This window comes from Taudactylus pleione, unplaced genomic scaffold, assembly GCF_031769625.1.
Source record: "Taudactylus pleione unplaced genomic scaffold, aTauple2 ptg000122l, whole genome shotgun sequence".
Lineage (NCBI taxonomy): Eukaryota > Metazoa > Chordata > Amphibia > Anura > Myobatrachidae > Taudactylus > Taudactylus pleione.
The window spans coordinates 4,961,813-4,978,075 of NW_028284524.1; the positions used below are offsets into that span (position 1 = coordinate 4,961,813).

The 16,263-nt window shown below is 43.6% G+C and overlaps 1 protein-coding gene across 2 annotated transcripts in view; it reads right to left on the bottom strand.

The window, feature by feature from the left end:
• LOC148524015 (unconventional myosin-X-like) overlaps positions 1-16,263 on the bottom strand; it is a 138,167-nt gene that overhangs the window by 33,115 nt on the left and 88,789 nt on the right. For both annotated transcript variants that reach the window (XM_088472279.1, XM_088472278.1), the window contains 7 exons: positions 15,641-15,755; positions 11,537-11,643; positions 8,013-8,303; positions 6,987-7,026; positions 4,444-5,235; positions 3,826-3,949; positions 1,461-1,707 (listed from right to left, as the gene is read on the bottom strand). In XM_088472279.1, coding sequence (XP_088328405.1) covers positions 1,461-1,707; positions 3,826-3,949; positions 4,444-5,235; positions 6,987-7,026; positions 8,013-8,303; positions 11,537-11,643; positions 15,641-15,755 — 1,716 coding nt within the window. The remainder of the gene's footprint in view (positions 1-1,460; positions 1,708-3,825; positions 3,950-4,443; positions 5,236-6,986; positions 7,027-8,012; positions 8,304-11,536; positions 11,644-15,640; positions 15,756-16,263) is intronic.

Consider the following 16,263-nt stretch of genomic DNA (forward strand, 5'->3'; position numbering starts at 1 on the left):
TGTGCCAGTCGCCCAATCAGTTGGGTATTAAACTATATAAAAGCTCTGTTTAAATTCTCCCAGCCCATATGTCTGGAGAACATATAGCTAACCTAAGAAACATGTGGACCCGAGGTAGCCCACTGCACTTTTATTAGTTAGGAAGAAGGGACAGTCCTTTGAAAACATGTTAGGAGGGTTGTCTGCTTGGCAAATTTATGGGGCTATTGAAAATTACCCAGATAGATCCCACATTTTTTTTTTTTTTTTAAATAGGACGTACTCCTTTGTTGAAGGAATAATCAATTTAAAAACAGATTTTAACTTAATTTTTCAGTACAGTTCCAACAGTCCCCAAATTTTATAGCAGAACAAAGGGCCTGATTCAGACCCACTCGCGAGCGGCTGTCCGCTCGCAAGTGGGTCGATGTTGTGCACTGCGCATGTGCACGACGGCGGGAGCTCCGTCGTGCGCATGCGCCAGACGCGACGAGCGAAGGACTTTCCTTCGCTCGTTGTGTCTGATCAAAGGGGGCGTGCTGTCGATGTTGATTGACAGCACGCCCCCTTTGGTGGGCGTGCCGGGGGTGTGCCTCCCTGACGGGGGCGTTCCCAAGGGAACGCCTACCGTCAGAAGCCAGCCCACTGACATCACTAGTGATGTCAGTGGGAGTGATTTGGGCTCTGATAGAGCCAAAATCACTCCGGGCCTTGCGGTTGAAAACCTCAACCGCAGGCTCCGGCTCGCAGTTTCGATGGTCGCGATGGTCACGACCATCGCGGCCATCAAACTGCACGCTCGTATAGGCTGTGGGTGGTGACCCACAGCTATACGAGCGTCCAGGAGGACGCTCCATAATTATGGAGGGCGGCCCTCATTCAGAGCGTGCGCTCTGCTCAGAGCGTACGGCTCTGAATGAGGGCCAAAGTCTGTACCAAACACCTCCAGAAGCAACCATCTCACAGAGGGCTGGGAGTACCTTACACCAGTGGTTCCAAAACTTATTCAAATCATGACACCCCTATAGTATCAGTATTTTTTCCATGGCACCCATGGGCCAAAAGGTTTCTTGTTGAGAAATTCAGCAAAAATTAATTGAAGTAAACTGTGCCTATATGTCACCCTTAGTTCAATTATGTGGTGGTTGACAGGGCTGTGCTTCTTTTTTCCCACATATATTTTGATTGGCAACCATTGGTTTAGACTTTCACACAGACTAAAAATAATTTTATTTGGTACTGGACCACCAACCACAGGATGCCACCCAGTTTGGGAACCACTGCCTTAAACTAATAAGCGAGAAGAGGTTTACCCAATAAATGTTTCACTGTAATGTATTTCATAAATTCAATACCAAAAAAAGGGGAACAGGTGTGAACATGCACAGGTACAGTATCTGTAAAACCAAGCTTGTATCTATCCCCGGTATGGAGACTGTAGCAGGCACATAATGAACACACACACACAGGGTATTACTCACTTGGCAGCTCTGATATTTATGGTCCCTCTCAGCCTCTCCTCACTGTCATTCTCAAAGTACATCAGTTTTGACTCCCGCAGCACAAACCAGCGCCTTTTCCAGTTGCGTCTGGAGAGTGTGGACATCCCACCCCCCTTTTTGTAGAGCCACCCACATTTTAGGGCTTCCTGTTTAGTGCGGAACCACATGAAGGTTTCGTCTTTCAGCACACACCACCGTCGTCTCCACAAATTCATCAGGCCTCCGGCTAGAAGCACATGTATAAGAGTTACCATACATACAGTAAATACATAAAATGGATTTGGGACTGGTTCTGATTCACAGGGATCTCCGTTCCGTGATGCAAATGGCGATTTTTTTTCTACAGCGCAGACGCAGTAACAAATATTTGAACGTCCTGCTGAACTTGGCCGGATCTGTCTTTCCGTGAAATAGGGTGTTTTGCGTTAAATGGGTGGTGGCAAAGCAATTGCACATTAAAACCCTGATTTGTGGGAGTGTCATAGGAGTGTTGTGGGCGTGTATCTAATGCTGTGTGCACTAATGATGATGGCTGCGGTGGGTGGAGTAAAATCAATTGGCGGTTACGGGTTTCTGCTTACAAAACGCACAAACCATCGCAATAGCTAAACAGAATCTCGCTTTAGCATAAGGTAGTAAATCTGTCTTCCGCAGCTGCCCGCAAATACAGATACATTGCACGCGACTCAGAATCAGCCCCATTGTCACATTTAAACAACATAATAAAATACAGATTCCTTATGTTATTGTGAATATATGTTCCATGTAAAAAATATTAAAGTGTATTCACTTGGCTTATCCTAGTGATCCAAATATAGCCCCACTCAGGGTTGAATGGGACATAGTGACTCATTAGGTTAACTATGTGCTGCTCCATTCATATTAAAATTGTTAGGGGGAGATTTATCAAACCTTGGAGAGAGATAAAGTACTAACCAATCAGCTCCTGTCACTTTGCAGGTTGTGTTTGAAAAATGACAGTTAGGAGTTTATCGGTTGGTACTTTATCACTTTATCTCCAAGGCTTTGTATAGTTCATTTTTTCAATGTACTAAGCCATGGAGAGAGATAAAAGTGGAAATACATAAAGTACCAACCAATCACCTAATGTCATTTTTCATACACAGCCTGTAAAGTGACAGTTAGGAGTTGTTTGGTTGGTAATTTATCTCCATCCACTTGATCTTTCTCCAAGGCTTAGTAGCCCTAATTAGACCTCTGGGTTTCTCTCCAAGATTTGATAAATCTCCCCCTTAATGTGAAAGCAGTTAAAAAAAAACAATGCCAGAAGTTCTCTTCTATCTCATTGCAAGTCTGCCAGCCTTATTAAAATTTGTATAGAAGGTGATATATTTGGAAAGTCTTAGAACTCATTAAATGTACCTATTCATCTTTGAGCAGTCTATATTTTAATTGTAGGAGAATAAAAAATGTAAACTAACCACAAAATCAGCAAAAAAGAGGGTCTTATTTATCAACAAGTTTTATTACTTGCAACGAGTGATAAAACTTGCTGCATATGATAAATGGTGCTCCAGCCAATCAGCTCCCAACTGTAATTTTTAAACAGATGACAGTTGGGGAGCTGATTGGCTGCAGCACCATTTATCATATGCAGCTAGTTTTATCACTCGTTGTGAGTGATAAAACTCATTGATAAATCAGGCTCCAAACGTTTTTATCAATATGCTTAGTCAGTAGCTCAAAGCCTGCCACAACTCCTGCAACTTCGGTCTCTATAAAACAGAGTTATTGATAAGAATTTAATTGGGGTTAAATATATTATTAAAATTACCACAACAGTCCTGACTGAGTCATCGAAACACAGTAAGGTGACATTCATGAAAATTGGATCACAAGAAACTATGAAAAAAGATACTGTAATCCTAAACTGCCCCACTGACTGTTGCTTTTATTTGTTACATTGAACTAGAAAATGTCCATTACAATCTGATTGTTTGCAGTGAGCTACAAACCTATCCTGTATAGTTACCTGCACACTAATTATTAGAACTGTAACTGTTTGGAGTGTCTGGGCCCATCTATTGTCATATGTGCCTAAAATCCCAGATTTCTCTGGTCCTGGACTCTCAGAAGAGCAAGCTACGCTCATAGTGAAGCAGGAGGAGTTTGTTTGCACAAATAGCGGCAAATCAACAATAAACAATGTTCTAAATCGTGTCACTGAGCAGTAGGACAGGGCGAATCAGCATCTTGTCCCTTGCACTAAGCAATGGACCGCCACTCCAGGAACTCCTGAAGGGTAGGTCAAACAGGTCAGTTACAGGTAAGTATGATCTATGAATAGCAGTAATCCGGTATTGCTGGCTTGGACATGCACTACCTTTCATATAGAGGTAACTGTGAAAATATGGTGGGCCGCCTCCATTAAATAGAGTGACACGTGAGGTCATTAGTTCTTCATCAGTGTCAATGTGGCTATCTGCTTCTTCATCACTGTCCAAAAACTGCGAGTGAAAAAACAAAAAAAAGCTATATTAAAATAGTCAACCCAGTATGTAAAGCTATTCAATACAAATCTAACAAAGGATGTAGTCTTCTTAATAACCATTCTATAATCTCAGCATAAACACTTCCTGCACAGCTTAAGAAAACCACAGACACTTGAGGCTTTGCACAGTAACAACAAAAACACATTTTTTTCTTAGGCTAACAAGATACAGATGAATTCAGACTAGTCAAAAAGAGTATAAAAAGCCTATAGATATAAACAAAGCAATAGTTTAGCTAGAGATTAAGGAAGAGAATGAGTGAAAAACAAACGTAAACAGTAGAAATACAGAGATTTCTATTCTAGAAGAGATTCATGAACTTTTATACAACGTTCTGTCAAGACATGTTATTATATAAGGAGGATTTTTCTGCCTGTAATGGGATCAAGAAAAGAAAAATGGCAATTCCAGGAGATTTCGTTTTCTTTGGGATATGAGGAGATACTAACCGAATCCATACTTCCACATTGTGATCCATAGCTGCCGGGTTTGGAAATCCGAAGAATCTCCTCATCGGTTAGGTGACCATCACTAGAGTTCCTGGCATCAGTAGAACCTGGTGGGCCTTCATCAAACTCTTCATGATCATAGTCTGATTCAACATCTGGGGGATAGCTGTAGATAGGCTCTTGCGCTTCCTCACTGTTGCTCTGTACATCTGATAAGCACTGATAAATGCTCTCAGACTTGTCAGAAATGGCGCTGTATGCATCTTGAGTAGATAAAAACTCCAGTGGGGATACCTGTGAATCTGTGGATGTACCAGTTTGGTCTTCAGGGATTTTCATGTAGGTCCCATCTTCTGAGTAGCTTTCATTGGTCTTCATGTCATCTTCCAGTAGCATTGGGGGAGGAGGTGGAAAAACCTCATCATCTGCATGAAATCCCTCATCCACCTCCTCCTCAGCTAAAGGTGCTACTACACTGGTTTCCACATTCAAAGTTCCATCAATTCCATTCTCCAAGCTATTGGCACTCTCATCCAAATTCCCAAAGTCCAACAGTTCCAGAAATTCTTGGGCAACCCGAGATGCTTCCTTCTCCAGCTTATGTATCTGCTGTTCTCTCTGTCTTGTCACCTCATTCCGTGTATCCACACATGAGATAGACACACCGTCCAGCTTTTGTTGGTGATGCAGTTTCTCAATCTCTTTCTCTAGTCGCAAGATCTCCTCCATTTGTCGCCTCTCCTCTTCTTGTAGTAGAAGGTTTTCCAGGTTTCGGGCTTTCTCCTGTTCTTCCTAAAAGTAGACAGTAGAATGATAGTTAATATAAACCGTATAACAAATTCATACGTTTTTACATTTTTTTCAAATATTTGTTTCTGCAATCAGTGGACTTATATTTCGGATTTCAGCATCATTTTATTCACTCGGGTAGGCACACATTAGGACGACGGAACGTTCAGCAGACCAATCCGCTATCCTAGCGGCCAATTGGAAGCTATACACAGAGCACTGGCGATATATTGCTTCTTCTATCAACGAGAGATGTATATCGCCAATTGTGTACCCAGTCTAAATCTTTCCATTAAAGTTGCCTGAAAGAGCCACAGTGGGACAGGATAAAACATCATTAAAAATATTGCCCATTAATAGGTCGATCTATACGAATTGAACAACAGGTGTGCTTTTTACATTTCCCTCTAGGCCTTTATATATACACAATGATATAATATATGGCTTTTATTATATAAGGACAGTCCATGTATTGCGAAAGCCATTGGTTCAGTTTAAGGAGATCGTTAAGTGAAATTTAAAGAAAGAGCAACTGTACTATAACAAGAACTGGAGAGTGAAAACGTAGACATTTCTATTCAATCCTGGGGCAGCAAAGTTAAGTCAATGTAAAACAGTGAAGTTTATTGATTATATTTTGGGAAGTTATGCGTCAAATTGTGTAAATATGTCGGCATATATGGAATGTGGTCAGATTAGTACATCTACTGAGGCTTGCAAAAGTTAACATCTTCTAATAGCAGGATCTTGCTGAATATTGGGCCAAGGTGTTCCATGGAAGTTACAGGCTAGGGTAACCAGTGCATATAAGGAGTGGAGACAGCATTTACAAGACATTCCTAAGTAGGTGGGTGGCAGCAGGTCTATTTTTATGCACACATGGAGCCGACATGAGGCCCGATTCTGAGGTGGCCACAATGTCAATGTCGGACGCAGTGGAGCGATTTTTTTTTTTTGCCTCTGCACCTACGACACAACCGCACTTTGCATATGTGGCAATGGATGCCAGAAGCAGTGTGGATTTTTTTGCAAAGTGAGTAACAGGTAGTGACCGTTTGGGGGAGGTAATGAGGGTGGCTATAAAAACGCAAGTGTCGCGCCACCGGTTTCTGGGCGTGCTCTAGTGAGCCACTGCAAATTCGTTCACAGTTGGACTGGCCCCGGCACCTGAGTTGAGACACCATAGGGCTGCACAAAAGTTCGAAGCTACAACCGATGCAAGCCCGATATTCCTGAAGTTGCAGACATAAGACGCTGGCGGTGGGCGCCTCAGTAAAGAAGATGGCGGCTGAGTCATTAGCATATATCTGCAAGTCCGCTGTGTCCGAAATCGCAGTTCAAGAGTCACAACCTCAAATACTTGTAAGAGGAGAAAGTTTGCACTTACAAGCTGAGCTCTATATTGGAAAACATAGGCGCATTTCTAGAATACAATAATTTAAATACGTAGTGACATGCAATAAAGACAGTCTCACTCTCATAACTTAATTAAGACATAAAATCAGCTAGAACCAATAGTCTTAGGGGAAAAAAAAGAGAAGTTGATATAATAGAAGGGGGAGGAATTCGAAGTATGATTTATATATTTTCCACCATGTACGTGTCTACCTCCTAGACCCACAATTCCACAAAAAGTTGGTCATTTTTTATGGGGGCAATTCTAAAAAGAGTGAGCCAAGAAGGACTTGGTAACACTATGTGTTTGAATTGGATTCAAAATTAACCATGAGAAATAGTGTATGTACAGAACTGACCTGTGCAGCCCGGAGCTCAGCCTCCAACCTCTCCTGTTCCCTAGAAAAGAGAAGTAAGCGATTAGCAGATTCTACAAACTGACTGAGGATCTCAGGTGACGCAGGGCCTGATTCAGCGATGGGCACAATGCAGAGGTTTATCCGTTTGAGAGATTATCGGTGGTATGTGCATGTGTATGAGTCACACTGCGCATGCGTCGTGTTTTATTACCGTCAGCGCTCACAGCGAGGATTTAGCTGCAGTGTGATTGACAGTCAGGGAGAGTTTCGGGGGGGGGGGGGGGTAATGGGGGGAGTTGTGATGAAAACGCAGGAGTCTCACGACTGTTTTCAGGGTGTGTCTCTGCCTGTGACTGCGATCCCATACGCAGTAAAACCATAGTGTTACTCAGAACTCCAATAATTGACTGGTCTGCGACTGATGCTGTGACTTTTTACGCAGCCATTTGGATGCGCGGAGCTGCCAGTGGGCGCCTCAGTACAAATCCCAGCAATGGGGGCACTAGCGTCCATTTCTGAATCAGGCCCACAGGACAGGACACAAAGTTTCTGCATTCTTATGAAAAATGGTCTCTGAGTTCGTTGCCTGGAACATCCGAAGCCGTTAAAAGTGTTCCCAAGTATGCTCAATATGTTTCAAATGCTATTAAAATTGTAAAGATAAAATAATTATTATGTCCTATACATAACTAATTTTTACTTACTCCCACTAACCCCTGTATTAACCCAATAACTAATACATTGTCGTTGGTATCTGGAAGTCGCTAAGCTTTTCTGCCGACGTTTGTTTGTGATTCGTATGCGCAGCCTGTAGCGGTCATATGACACAGCTCTGCTGTACTAGACATGGGAAGGGATCAGGTAAGGGAATCAAAGATTGGGGGGGGGTAGAAAAATATAAAAACAATTAGCCTTTCAGTCTAAAGCTGTGATGGACTATGCAATGATAAGAGGCACACTGCTGACACCACAGCTTGAACACTATTTTTGGTTTATGATCCTACGTATGTAAGGCCAAACTTCTACCTTCTCGCTTCCTCTTCTCTTCTTTTTCTCTCTTCCTCCATTTTCCACTGCTCCTCCAGCTCCCGCCTCCGTCTTTCTTCCTCCTCTTTCCGCTTTCTTTCCTCCTCTTCCCGCCTCCTCTTCTCTTCCTCCAGCATTTGCTGATAGAGGCGTCTCGCCGTCCTCCCACGCCAGTGCTTCTGAAACTGTACAGCGGAGTGCTGGAGCCGGACAAAGACAGTTCTCCAGAAATGAGCCCGGTAATTCTTCTGGATAGTGATGATGCTGAGACGTACACGCTTATAATGCTTTCTGCAGGGAAGAAAAGATTAAGGCAGCATGTTAGAGACTGGTAACTTTCTGTCTAATTCCACTTATAAATAAGGACTCTTATTTGCAAGATTTGGATTCTACAGATAAAATATGAAAGAAAAAAAACCACAACAACTTGCATTTGATACAAATGAGAAGGGCAGAATGGATATTGCTGTGTCTAGTAGTTCAAAACTATTTCAAAACAATATTTTGAGACCTGGTACATAGGAACCTGTGTCAACCCTCTCTGGCCATTCCTGGTTCAGCGTTTCACTGTATATTCCAGTTCCCCTGCTTCACAACTCACTTTTGATTCCTTGTATCACTTGTCTTAGTCTGCTGCTGTACAGGAGTACAGCACTTTGTCACTTCATTGTAATTCCTGGGTCAAATGCTTCATATCATCAATACACACTCATGATTCTTTTCAGAACTGCATTCTGAAGCTCCCCTGCTCAACAGTATACACGTACACCCATGAGTTTCTGCAGCACTGCATACCGAAGCTCCCCTGTATAACTGCACACTCATGATTCTCTGCAGCACTGCATACCGAAGCTCCCCTGTATAACTGCACACTCATGATTCTCTGCAGCACTGCATACCGAAGCTCCCCTGTATAACTGCACACTCATGATTCTCTGCAGCACTGCATACTGAAGCTCCCCTGTATAACTGCACACTCATGATTCTCTGCAGCACTGCATACTGAAGCTCCCCTGTATAACTGCACACTCATGATTCTCTGCAGCACTGCATACCGAAGCTCCCCTGTATAACTGCACACTCATGATTCTCTGCAGCACTGCATACCGAAGCTCCCCTGTATAACTTCACACTCATGATTCTCTGCAGCACTGCATACCGAAGCTCCCCTGTATAACTGCACACTCATGATTCTCTGCAGCACTGCATACCGAAGCTCCCCTGTATAACTGCACACTCATGATTCTCTGCAGCACTGCATACTGAAGCTCCCCTGTATAACTGCACACTCATGATTCTCTGCAGCACTGCATACCGAAGCTCCCCTGTATAACTGCACACTCATGATTCTCTGCAGCACTGCATACCGAAGCTCCCCTGTATAACTGCACACTCATGATTCTCTGCAGCACTGCATACCGAAGCTCCCCTGTATAACTGCACACTCATGATTCTCTGCAGCACTGCATACCGAAGCTCCCCTGTATAACTGCACACTCATGATTCTCTGCAGCACTGCAGACTGAAGCTCCCCTGTATAACTGCACACTCATGATTCTCTGCAGCACTGCATACTGAAGCTCCCCTGTATAACTGCACACTCATGATTCTCTGCAGCACTGCATACCGAAGCTCCCCTGTATAACTGCACACTCATGATTCTCTGCAGCACTGCATACCGAAGCTCCCCTGTATAACTGCACACTCATGATTCTCTGCAGCACTGCATACCGAAGCTCCCCTGTATAACTGCACACTCATGATTCTCTGCAGCACTGCATACCGAAGCTCCCCTGTATAACTGCACACTCATGATTCTCTGCAGCACTGCATACTGAAGCTCCCCTGTATAACTGCACACTCATGATTCTCTGCAGCACTGCATACTGAAGCTCCCCTGTATAACTGCACAATCATGATTCTCCACAGCACTGCAGACTAAAGTTCCCCTTTATAACTGCATAGCCATGATTCTCCGCAGCACTGCAGACTGAAACTCCTCTGTATAACAGCACAATCATGATTCTCCGTAGCACTGCAGACTGAAGCTCCTCTGTATAACAGCACAATCATGATTCTCCATTGCACTGCATACTGAAACTCCCCTGCATAACTGCACAATCATGTGTCTCCGCAGTACTGCTTACTGAGCCTCCCCTGTATAACTGCACAATCATGATTCTCTGCAATACTGCAGACTGAAGCTCCTCTGTATAACAGCACAATCATGTGTCTCTGCAGTACTGCTTACTGAGCCTCCCCTGTATAACTGCACAATCATGATTCTCTGCAATACTGCAGACTGAAACTCCTCTGTATAACAGCACAATCATGATTCTCCGTAGCACTGCAGACTGAAGCTCATCTGTATAACAGCACAATCATGATTCTCCATAGCACTGCATACTGAAACTCCCCTGCATAACTGCACAATCATGTGTCTCCGCAGTACTGCTTACTGAGCCTCCCCTGTATAACTGCACAATCATGATTCTCTGCAATACTGCAGACTGAAGCTGATCTGTATAACTGCACAATCATGATTCTCTGCAATACTGCAGACTGAAGCTCCCCTGTATAACAGTGTAACCATGAATCTACTCAGCACTGCGGACTGAAGTTGCTCCATATAATTGCACACAATGATTCTCTGCAGCACTGCATACTGAAGCCCCTCTGTATAACTGCACACCCACGATTCTCCTTAGCACTGCATATTACAGCTCTCCTGTTTACAGCACAACCATGATTACCTGCAGGACTGCATATAAAAAATTCATCTGTATAACTGCATAATCATAAGTCTCCACAGCACTGCAGACTGAAAGTGCCCTGTATAACAGCATACCCATGATTCTCCCCAGGATTTCAGCACTGTAACCTGTAACTCCCGTCCCACAGTATCATTGAATGTATACCCTTTATTCCTTGCAGCCCGTATCCTGAAGCTATTGTGCTCCACACTGTTACTGTATGTTCCCGAGTCCCTACAGAGCTATATAGTCCAGTTCCCTAGCATCAGTGCACATGCCTGACTATCAGCAGCACCAGATCAGCCAATGTCAATGCTTCACACAATTACTGCACCTTCCTGATTTCTGCATCTTGCAGAAAAAGCATCATCTAGTCCCACCATCCTGTCCTAAGAACCCCAAATAACAACACATGCTAAAAATAGAAAGCCTGCTATAGGAGATTCCTGTTCTAATTCCAGGACAATAGCTAGCAACATATTTCCACCACTTCTTAAAGTACATTCGTTTACTTCATCTGGCATTACTTATAAACGGTTTGTACTAGATCTATCTCTTTATATATACACTGTAGCAATATAACCCTGTCCCCTGGTCAATCTGATTACTGTTACAAAGCTATGTGCAGGGCCATGCCTACTTAGCATGGATCCATATAATGAATTCAGTACTTCACTTTGTGAACATCTTTCAGGTCAGTTTAAGAAATTCCTGGGTAGTACAGTTTGCCGGTTGCACTCCCTGGACAGGGCTACTGGAGCTCAGCTGTACCTTGCAATGTACCCTTGGACGTGAGCTCGGATCACCAAGGCTGCCCTTCTCAGTTCCTGCTCCCGACTCTTCTCCAGCCGCTGCTCCAGAGCCTCTTTGAGGAACACCTGCGGGCGAAGACAGACAGCCTCTCATTGAGGTGATGGGATCCATAGGACAGATAGATAACACAACTACTGTATGTTGCAGAAGTCTGTGCGACTCCACAGCGAGTGCCAAGTGCATGCAGCTACTGCTATCTCTCCTTAGCACCAGGAACAGCTGGAAGCAGTACATTGGGAGGGGACTGAGCAGAGGAGGGGGAGATCCTACAGTACGGGAGCTGGTCAGCTCAGTCACGTCAAGCATAAAGACAGACAGACACTGGGCTAAACAAAGCAGGTCAGAAGGAAATGCACAGTAGTGTACAAATATAAGACACACAGGATGGGAGGGACTGAGGAATGTATACAGGATGGGAAGGAAAAGACAGGATACCAGGATGGGTTAGTATAGAAATCCACATATAAGACATAGAAACAGAGGTGTGGTATAAATAAGAAGGCTCATGACAGATATGTCAGAGCACAGAATGTACAAAATCTAATAGACACATTTTAAGTATAGACTAAGACCTCTGTGACATACAAGAATTATTGGGCTAAAGAAAATAAGTTGCATACATACACAAGTAGTTGCCCTGTCCAGCCACACTCTCTCTCTCTCATTAGCCTTGTAGTATTTCTTTCTCTATACTGTACAAGTCATTGCAGCTGTTTTATTTGTTTAAAAAAAAATGTGACAAAGAATCACCCCCCTCCTTGCTTACCCGGCTTCCTTCCAGAAGTTGTTCCTTCCGTTCACAAACAATCGACGGGAGAAAGAGCACATGGAGCTGAGTAACTGAGCTGGCTGGCAGTAGGTGCAAGCATGTACACTACATGGTCTATCTAACGCAGTTTGGAGGGGAGGGGGGGTCTAGCTAAGCAGTGCACAAATAGCACAATTGAGGGCTTTGGTGGATCAGTGGATGGCAGTGCAGGATCCTTTACTGGAAGATGGTTAGTGGAGCAGTGCAATAAGATGCAGTTAGTAAATTAGAGCAGCTTTAGAAATGGTCAGATGCTCTAGTAAAGCAATTATGATCCTACAACTTAAATTGCGCATTGAAAATGTTTTACTTCTTGGTCAGGTTAAAATGCAATATTTATATATTTTTTTTACTTCTGATTGGATATGAAAAAAATATTAGATTAAATAAAGATCTAATAATAATGAGTGAAGCTTGATAGTACATTTATGAGAACAAACGCAAAAAACATTTGTTTGGAAACAAATAAAACGTACGCTTGTGCGGTCAGCTTTAGTACAGCAGTGAGGTGTGTGTGTGTGTGTGTGTGTTGTGTGTGTGTTGGGGAGGGGGGTGAAGTAGCTGTGATACACAGTAGGGGTAGACTAGTGAATGTGACACAATTACATGAAGACTTCATTGCCACCATGCAAGGACAGGGGGGATTTCCAATGTTGCCAGAGTGATCTTAGTGATAAACATCAATAGGAGAGATTGCAGGTAACAATAAAATGTATTGAAAATTTTGATAGCAAACAAATGCATAGATAAGTGTGAGCTCCGTCAGGAGAGGCAATAAGCTGCAAGGTAGCTCCCCATCAAGACAACGAGCAGTAACGGAGGTCTCTCAGTAGGGACAGCAAACAGCAAGGGAGCTTCCTGGGTAGGGACGGTGAGCAGTGAGGGAGCTCCCATGTCAAGGACGGCGAACAGTGAGGGAGCTGCCCGACCAGGGACAGACAGCGAGCAGCAAGGGAGCTCCCCTAATAGGGACAGACAGCGAGCAGCAAGGAGGCTCCCCTAGCAGACACAGATAATAAGCAGCAAGGGAGCTCCCTTAGCAGGGACAGACAGCAAGCAGCAAGGGAGCTCCCCTAGCAGGTACAGACAGTAAGCAGCAAGGGAGCTCCCCTAATAGGGACAGACAGCGAGCAGCAAGGAGGCTCCACTAGCAGACACAGACAGCGAGCAAGAAGGGAGCTCCCCTAGCAGGGACAGACAGCAAGCAGCAAGGGAGCTCCCCTAGCAGGGACAGACAGCGAGCAGCAAGGAGGCTCCACTAGCAAGGGCAGACAGCAAGCTACCCTAGCAGGGATAGATAGCGAGCAGCAAGGGAGCTCCCCTAGCAAGTACAGACAGCAAGCTTCCCTAGCAGGGATAGACAGCGAGCAGCAAGGGAGCTCCCCTATCAAGGACAGACAGCAAGCTTCCCTAGCAGGGATAGACAGCGAGCAGCAAAGGAACATCCCTGGCATGTAAATACAGGGGTATTAAAGTCCTGGAGGTAGTTCCAGCTTTAGAGTGATACCACCACTAGAGCACTGCTTACACAGAAAGAAATAAACTAGACATCTACAATTGGTGGACACTACACAATGAGGGTTAAGATCAATATTAATTGCAATAACACTTCTCCACTGTTAAAAGAGCACGTCCCATTCAAGGCATAAGAACGAACATACAAAAGACACTGGGAGCTGCCTGTGACCTTGAGCAGAACAAAGAGGCCTTTCTGTACGACATGCCAGAGGTAAAAGGCATTCTGATCCCGTCCACAATAACTCTGTGTAATTAGCCAAGCCTGGCATTCATCCACAAGCTCCCAACTTGTGCCACCCAACTACTGTAGGAAAAGCTCCATGTGATGCCTCTCTACTCCCTCAGTCACATATCTCCATGTGATATCACCCTGCTCGTGACCCACACAACCCCCTGCTTCTCCCCCACACACTGCCTCATACCACAGAGTGGCTTATCGGCTGGTGGAGGGCAAACAAATCAGTCACGGTGGTTTTCCACTTATAACATAATGACGGTCTCAGTGCAGAAACAATACTTATTTCATAACACAGAATATTTAATATGACATTTCATCAGAAGAGAATCCACCATTAATATGAAGAGAAAAAAAAGAAAAGAAATGAATCAGTCTATTCAGAAGACTTCCAGGCAGCGAGCTGTGACGGGATTCATTCTCCAGATTTTTGTTTTACAATCAAGCCCATCTGGTCATAATGAATAAAGCCTGCATGCAGTTGTCTGTATCCAAAATAGTTATACTCATATTAATTATGCTGTTAATTGTAGATCTAATACTAAAGAATAGAGGCAATCAATGGCTTTTCAGCCAGAGAACTATACATTCCAGCATACTCAGTGGCAGAGCCTCAGGTTGTTTAGGCCTGTTCAGCAGGGTGCACACTGGGTCGACCAGCCGACCTGACAATTGGTAAGTGTATACACACTTACCAATCGTCTGCCCGAAGTGCCAGGCTTGACAGCTCAACTGGGTATGAAAATTGTCCACCCAGTTGAGCTGTCAATCACCGCCGGGTCCCTAAAGCATGTGTACAGGCGATCAGGGACACACAAGCAGATGACCGATATATCTTTCAAATATCTTTCAGAAATATCGGCCATCTGCTGAGCTGCACAGCAGAACGGATGTCTGTGAACGTCGTCGTTCTGCTGTACACACCCGGCTATTAACTACAGATATATCGCCCGTTCAGTAGAACAGGCGATATATCTATAAGTGTGTACCCAGCTTTACACAATTTTGCTAGTTACATTATACGCAAATCAAGATCTAAGCCATGCCCTGATCAGCTTAGATCACACACACATTTCTAAGCCTTTGCCTTGAGGATGTTTAATCAGGACTGTTGCAGCCATAGTAAATTTAAAAATGGTTCTAAAAAGGCTTTTCCAGTCTCAATCTTTAGGTATGCTTAGTTTCTAGACTGCATAAAGCTCCCCAGCAAGTCTAACACCCCATGATCATAATACACAAATCTTCATCCAAAGAAATGAAAAAGCCAGAGGTTCCCAAACGCGGTCCTCAAGGCAAACCCAACAGTTCAGGTTTTAGAGATGTCCATGGTTGAGCACAGCTGGTTAAATCAAATTGACTGAGGTACTAATTAAGTCACCTGTAGTCAAGCATGGACATCCTTAACACCTAAACTGTTGGGATGCTTTGAGTACAGAGTTTGGGAACCTCTGGAATAAGCAATAGCTTAACAGATGTCATACAGCTAAACTCCTCTCCATACCTTTGTTTTCCCAAGCTGCCACTCTTTTTTTGAACCATCGAAAGTCTGCAGGAAAGTGGCGCATCTCCCCCGAACATCATCTGTACATTTTATGTTATTCAGAAGCATCTTATACCTGCAAGCACAAAATCAGTGTATAGCTGAAATACATGTAATACAAGCTGCACTATAAACACAATGGGGAAAGAGGGAGGCCATCAAAGCAACCCACATATTGTGAGAGGTGTACATGGAAAAAAAAAAATAAAAAAAATTCTGTGCTTTAGAACAGCATATTTAAATTTACCAGCTTTCCTACAGCTTTAAAAGGTGGTCTGTTTTGCAGAATACGGCAAAGTTTTTTTTAGTGAAGTAGAATTAAAAAAAAATTAACTGTAGTCCAGGCTGTCTGGCAAGACCACACTACAGTACTTCAAAATGAACGGATACATGTCAAAAGGAAGTTCCAGCACATAAGTAGATACTAGGTTAGAAACAATTTTAAAATATGCTTATTTTTCTAATCGGAAGGCAGAAGACAGTCTGCAAATTCTCTTAATATCAGTCTAATGATATAAAATAAAAAAACAATTATTGTGTTACCTTTTAAGATTTAAGCCATGAAACACACAGAGGTACTAGCC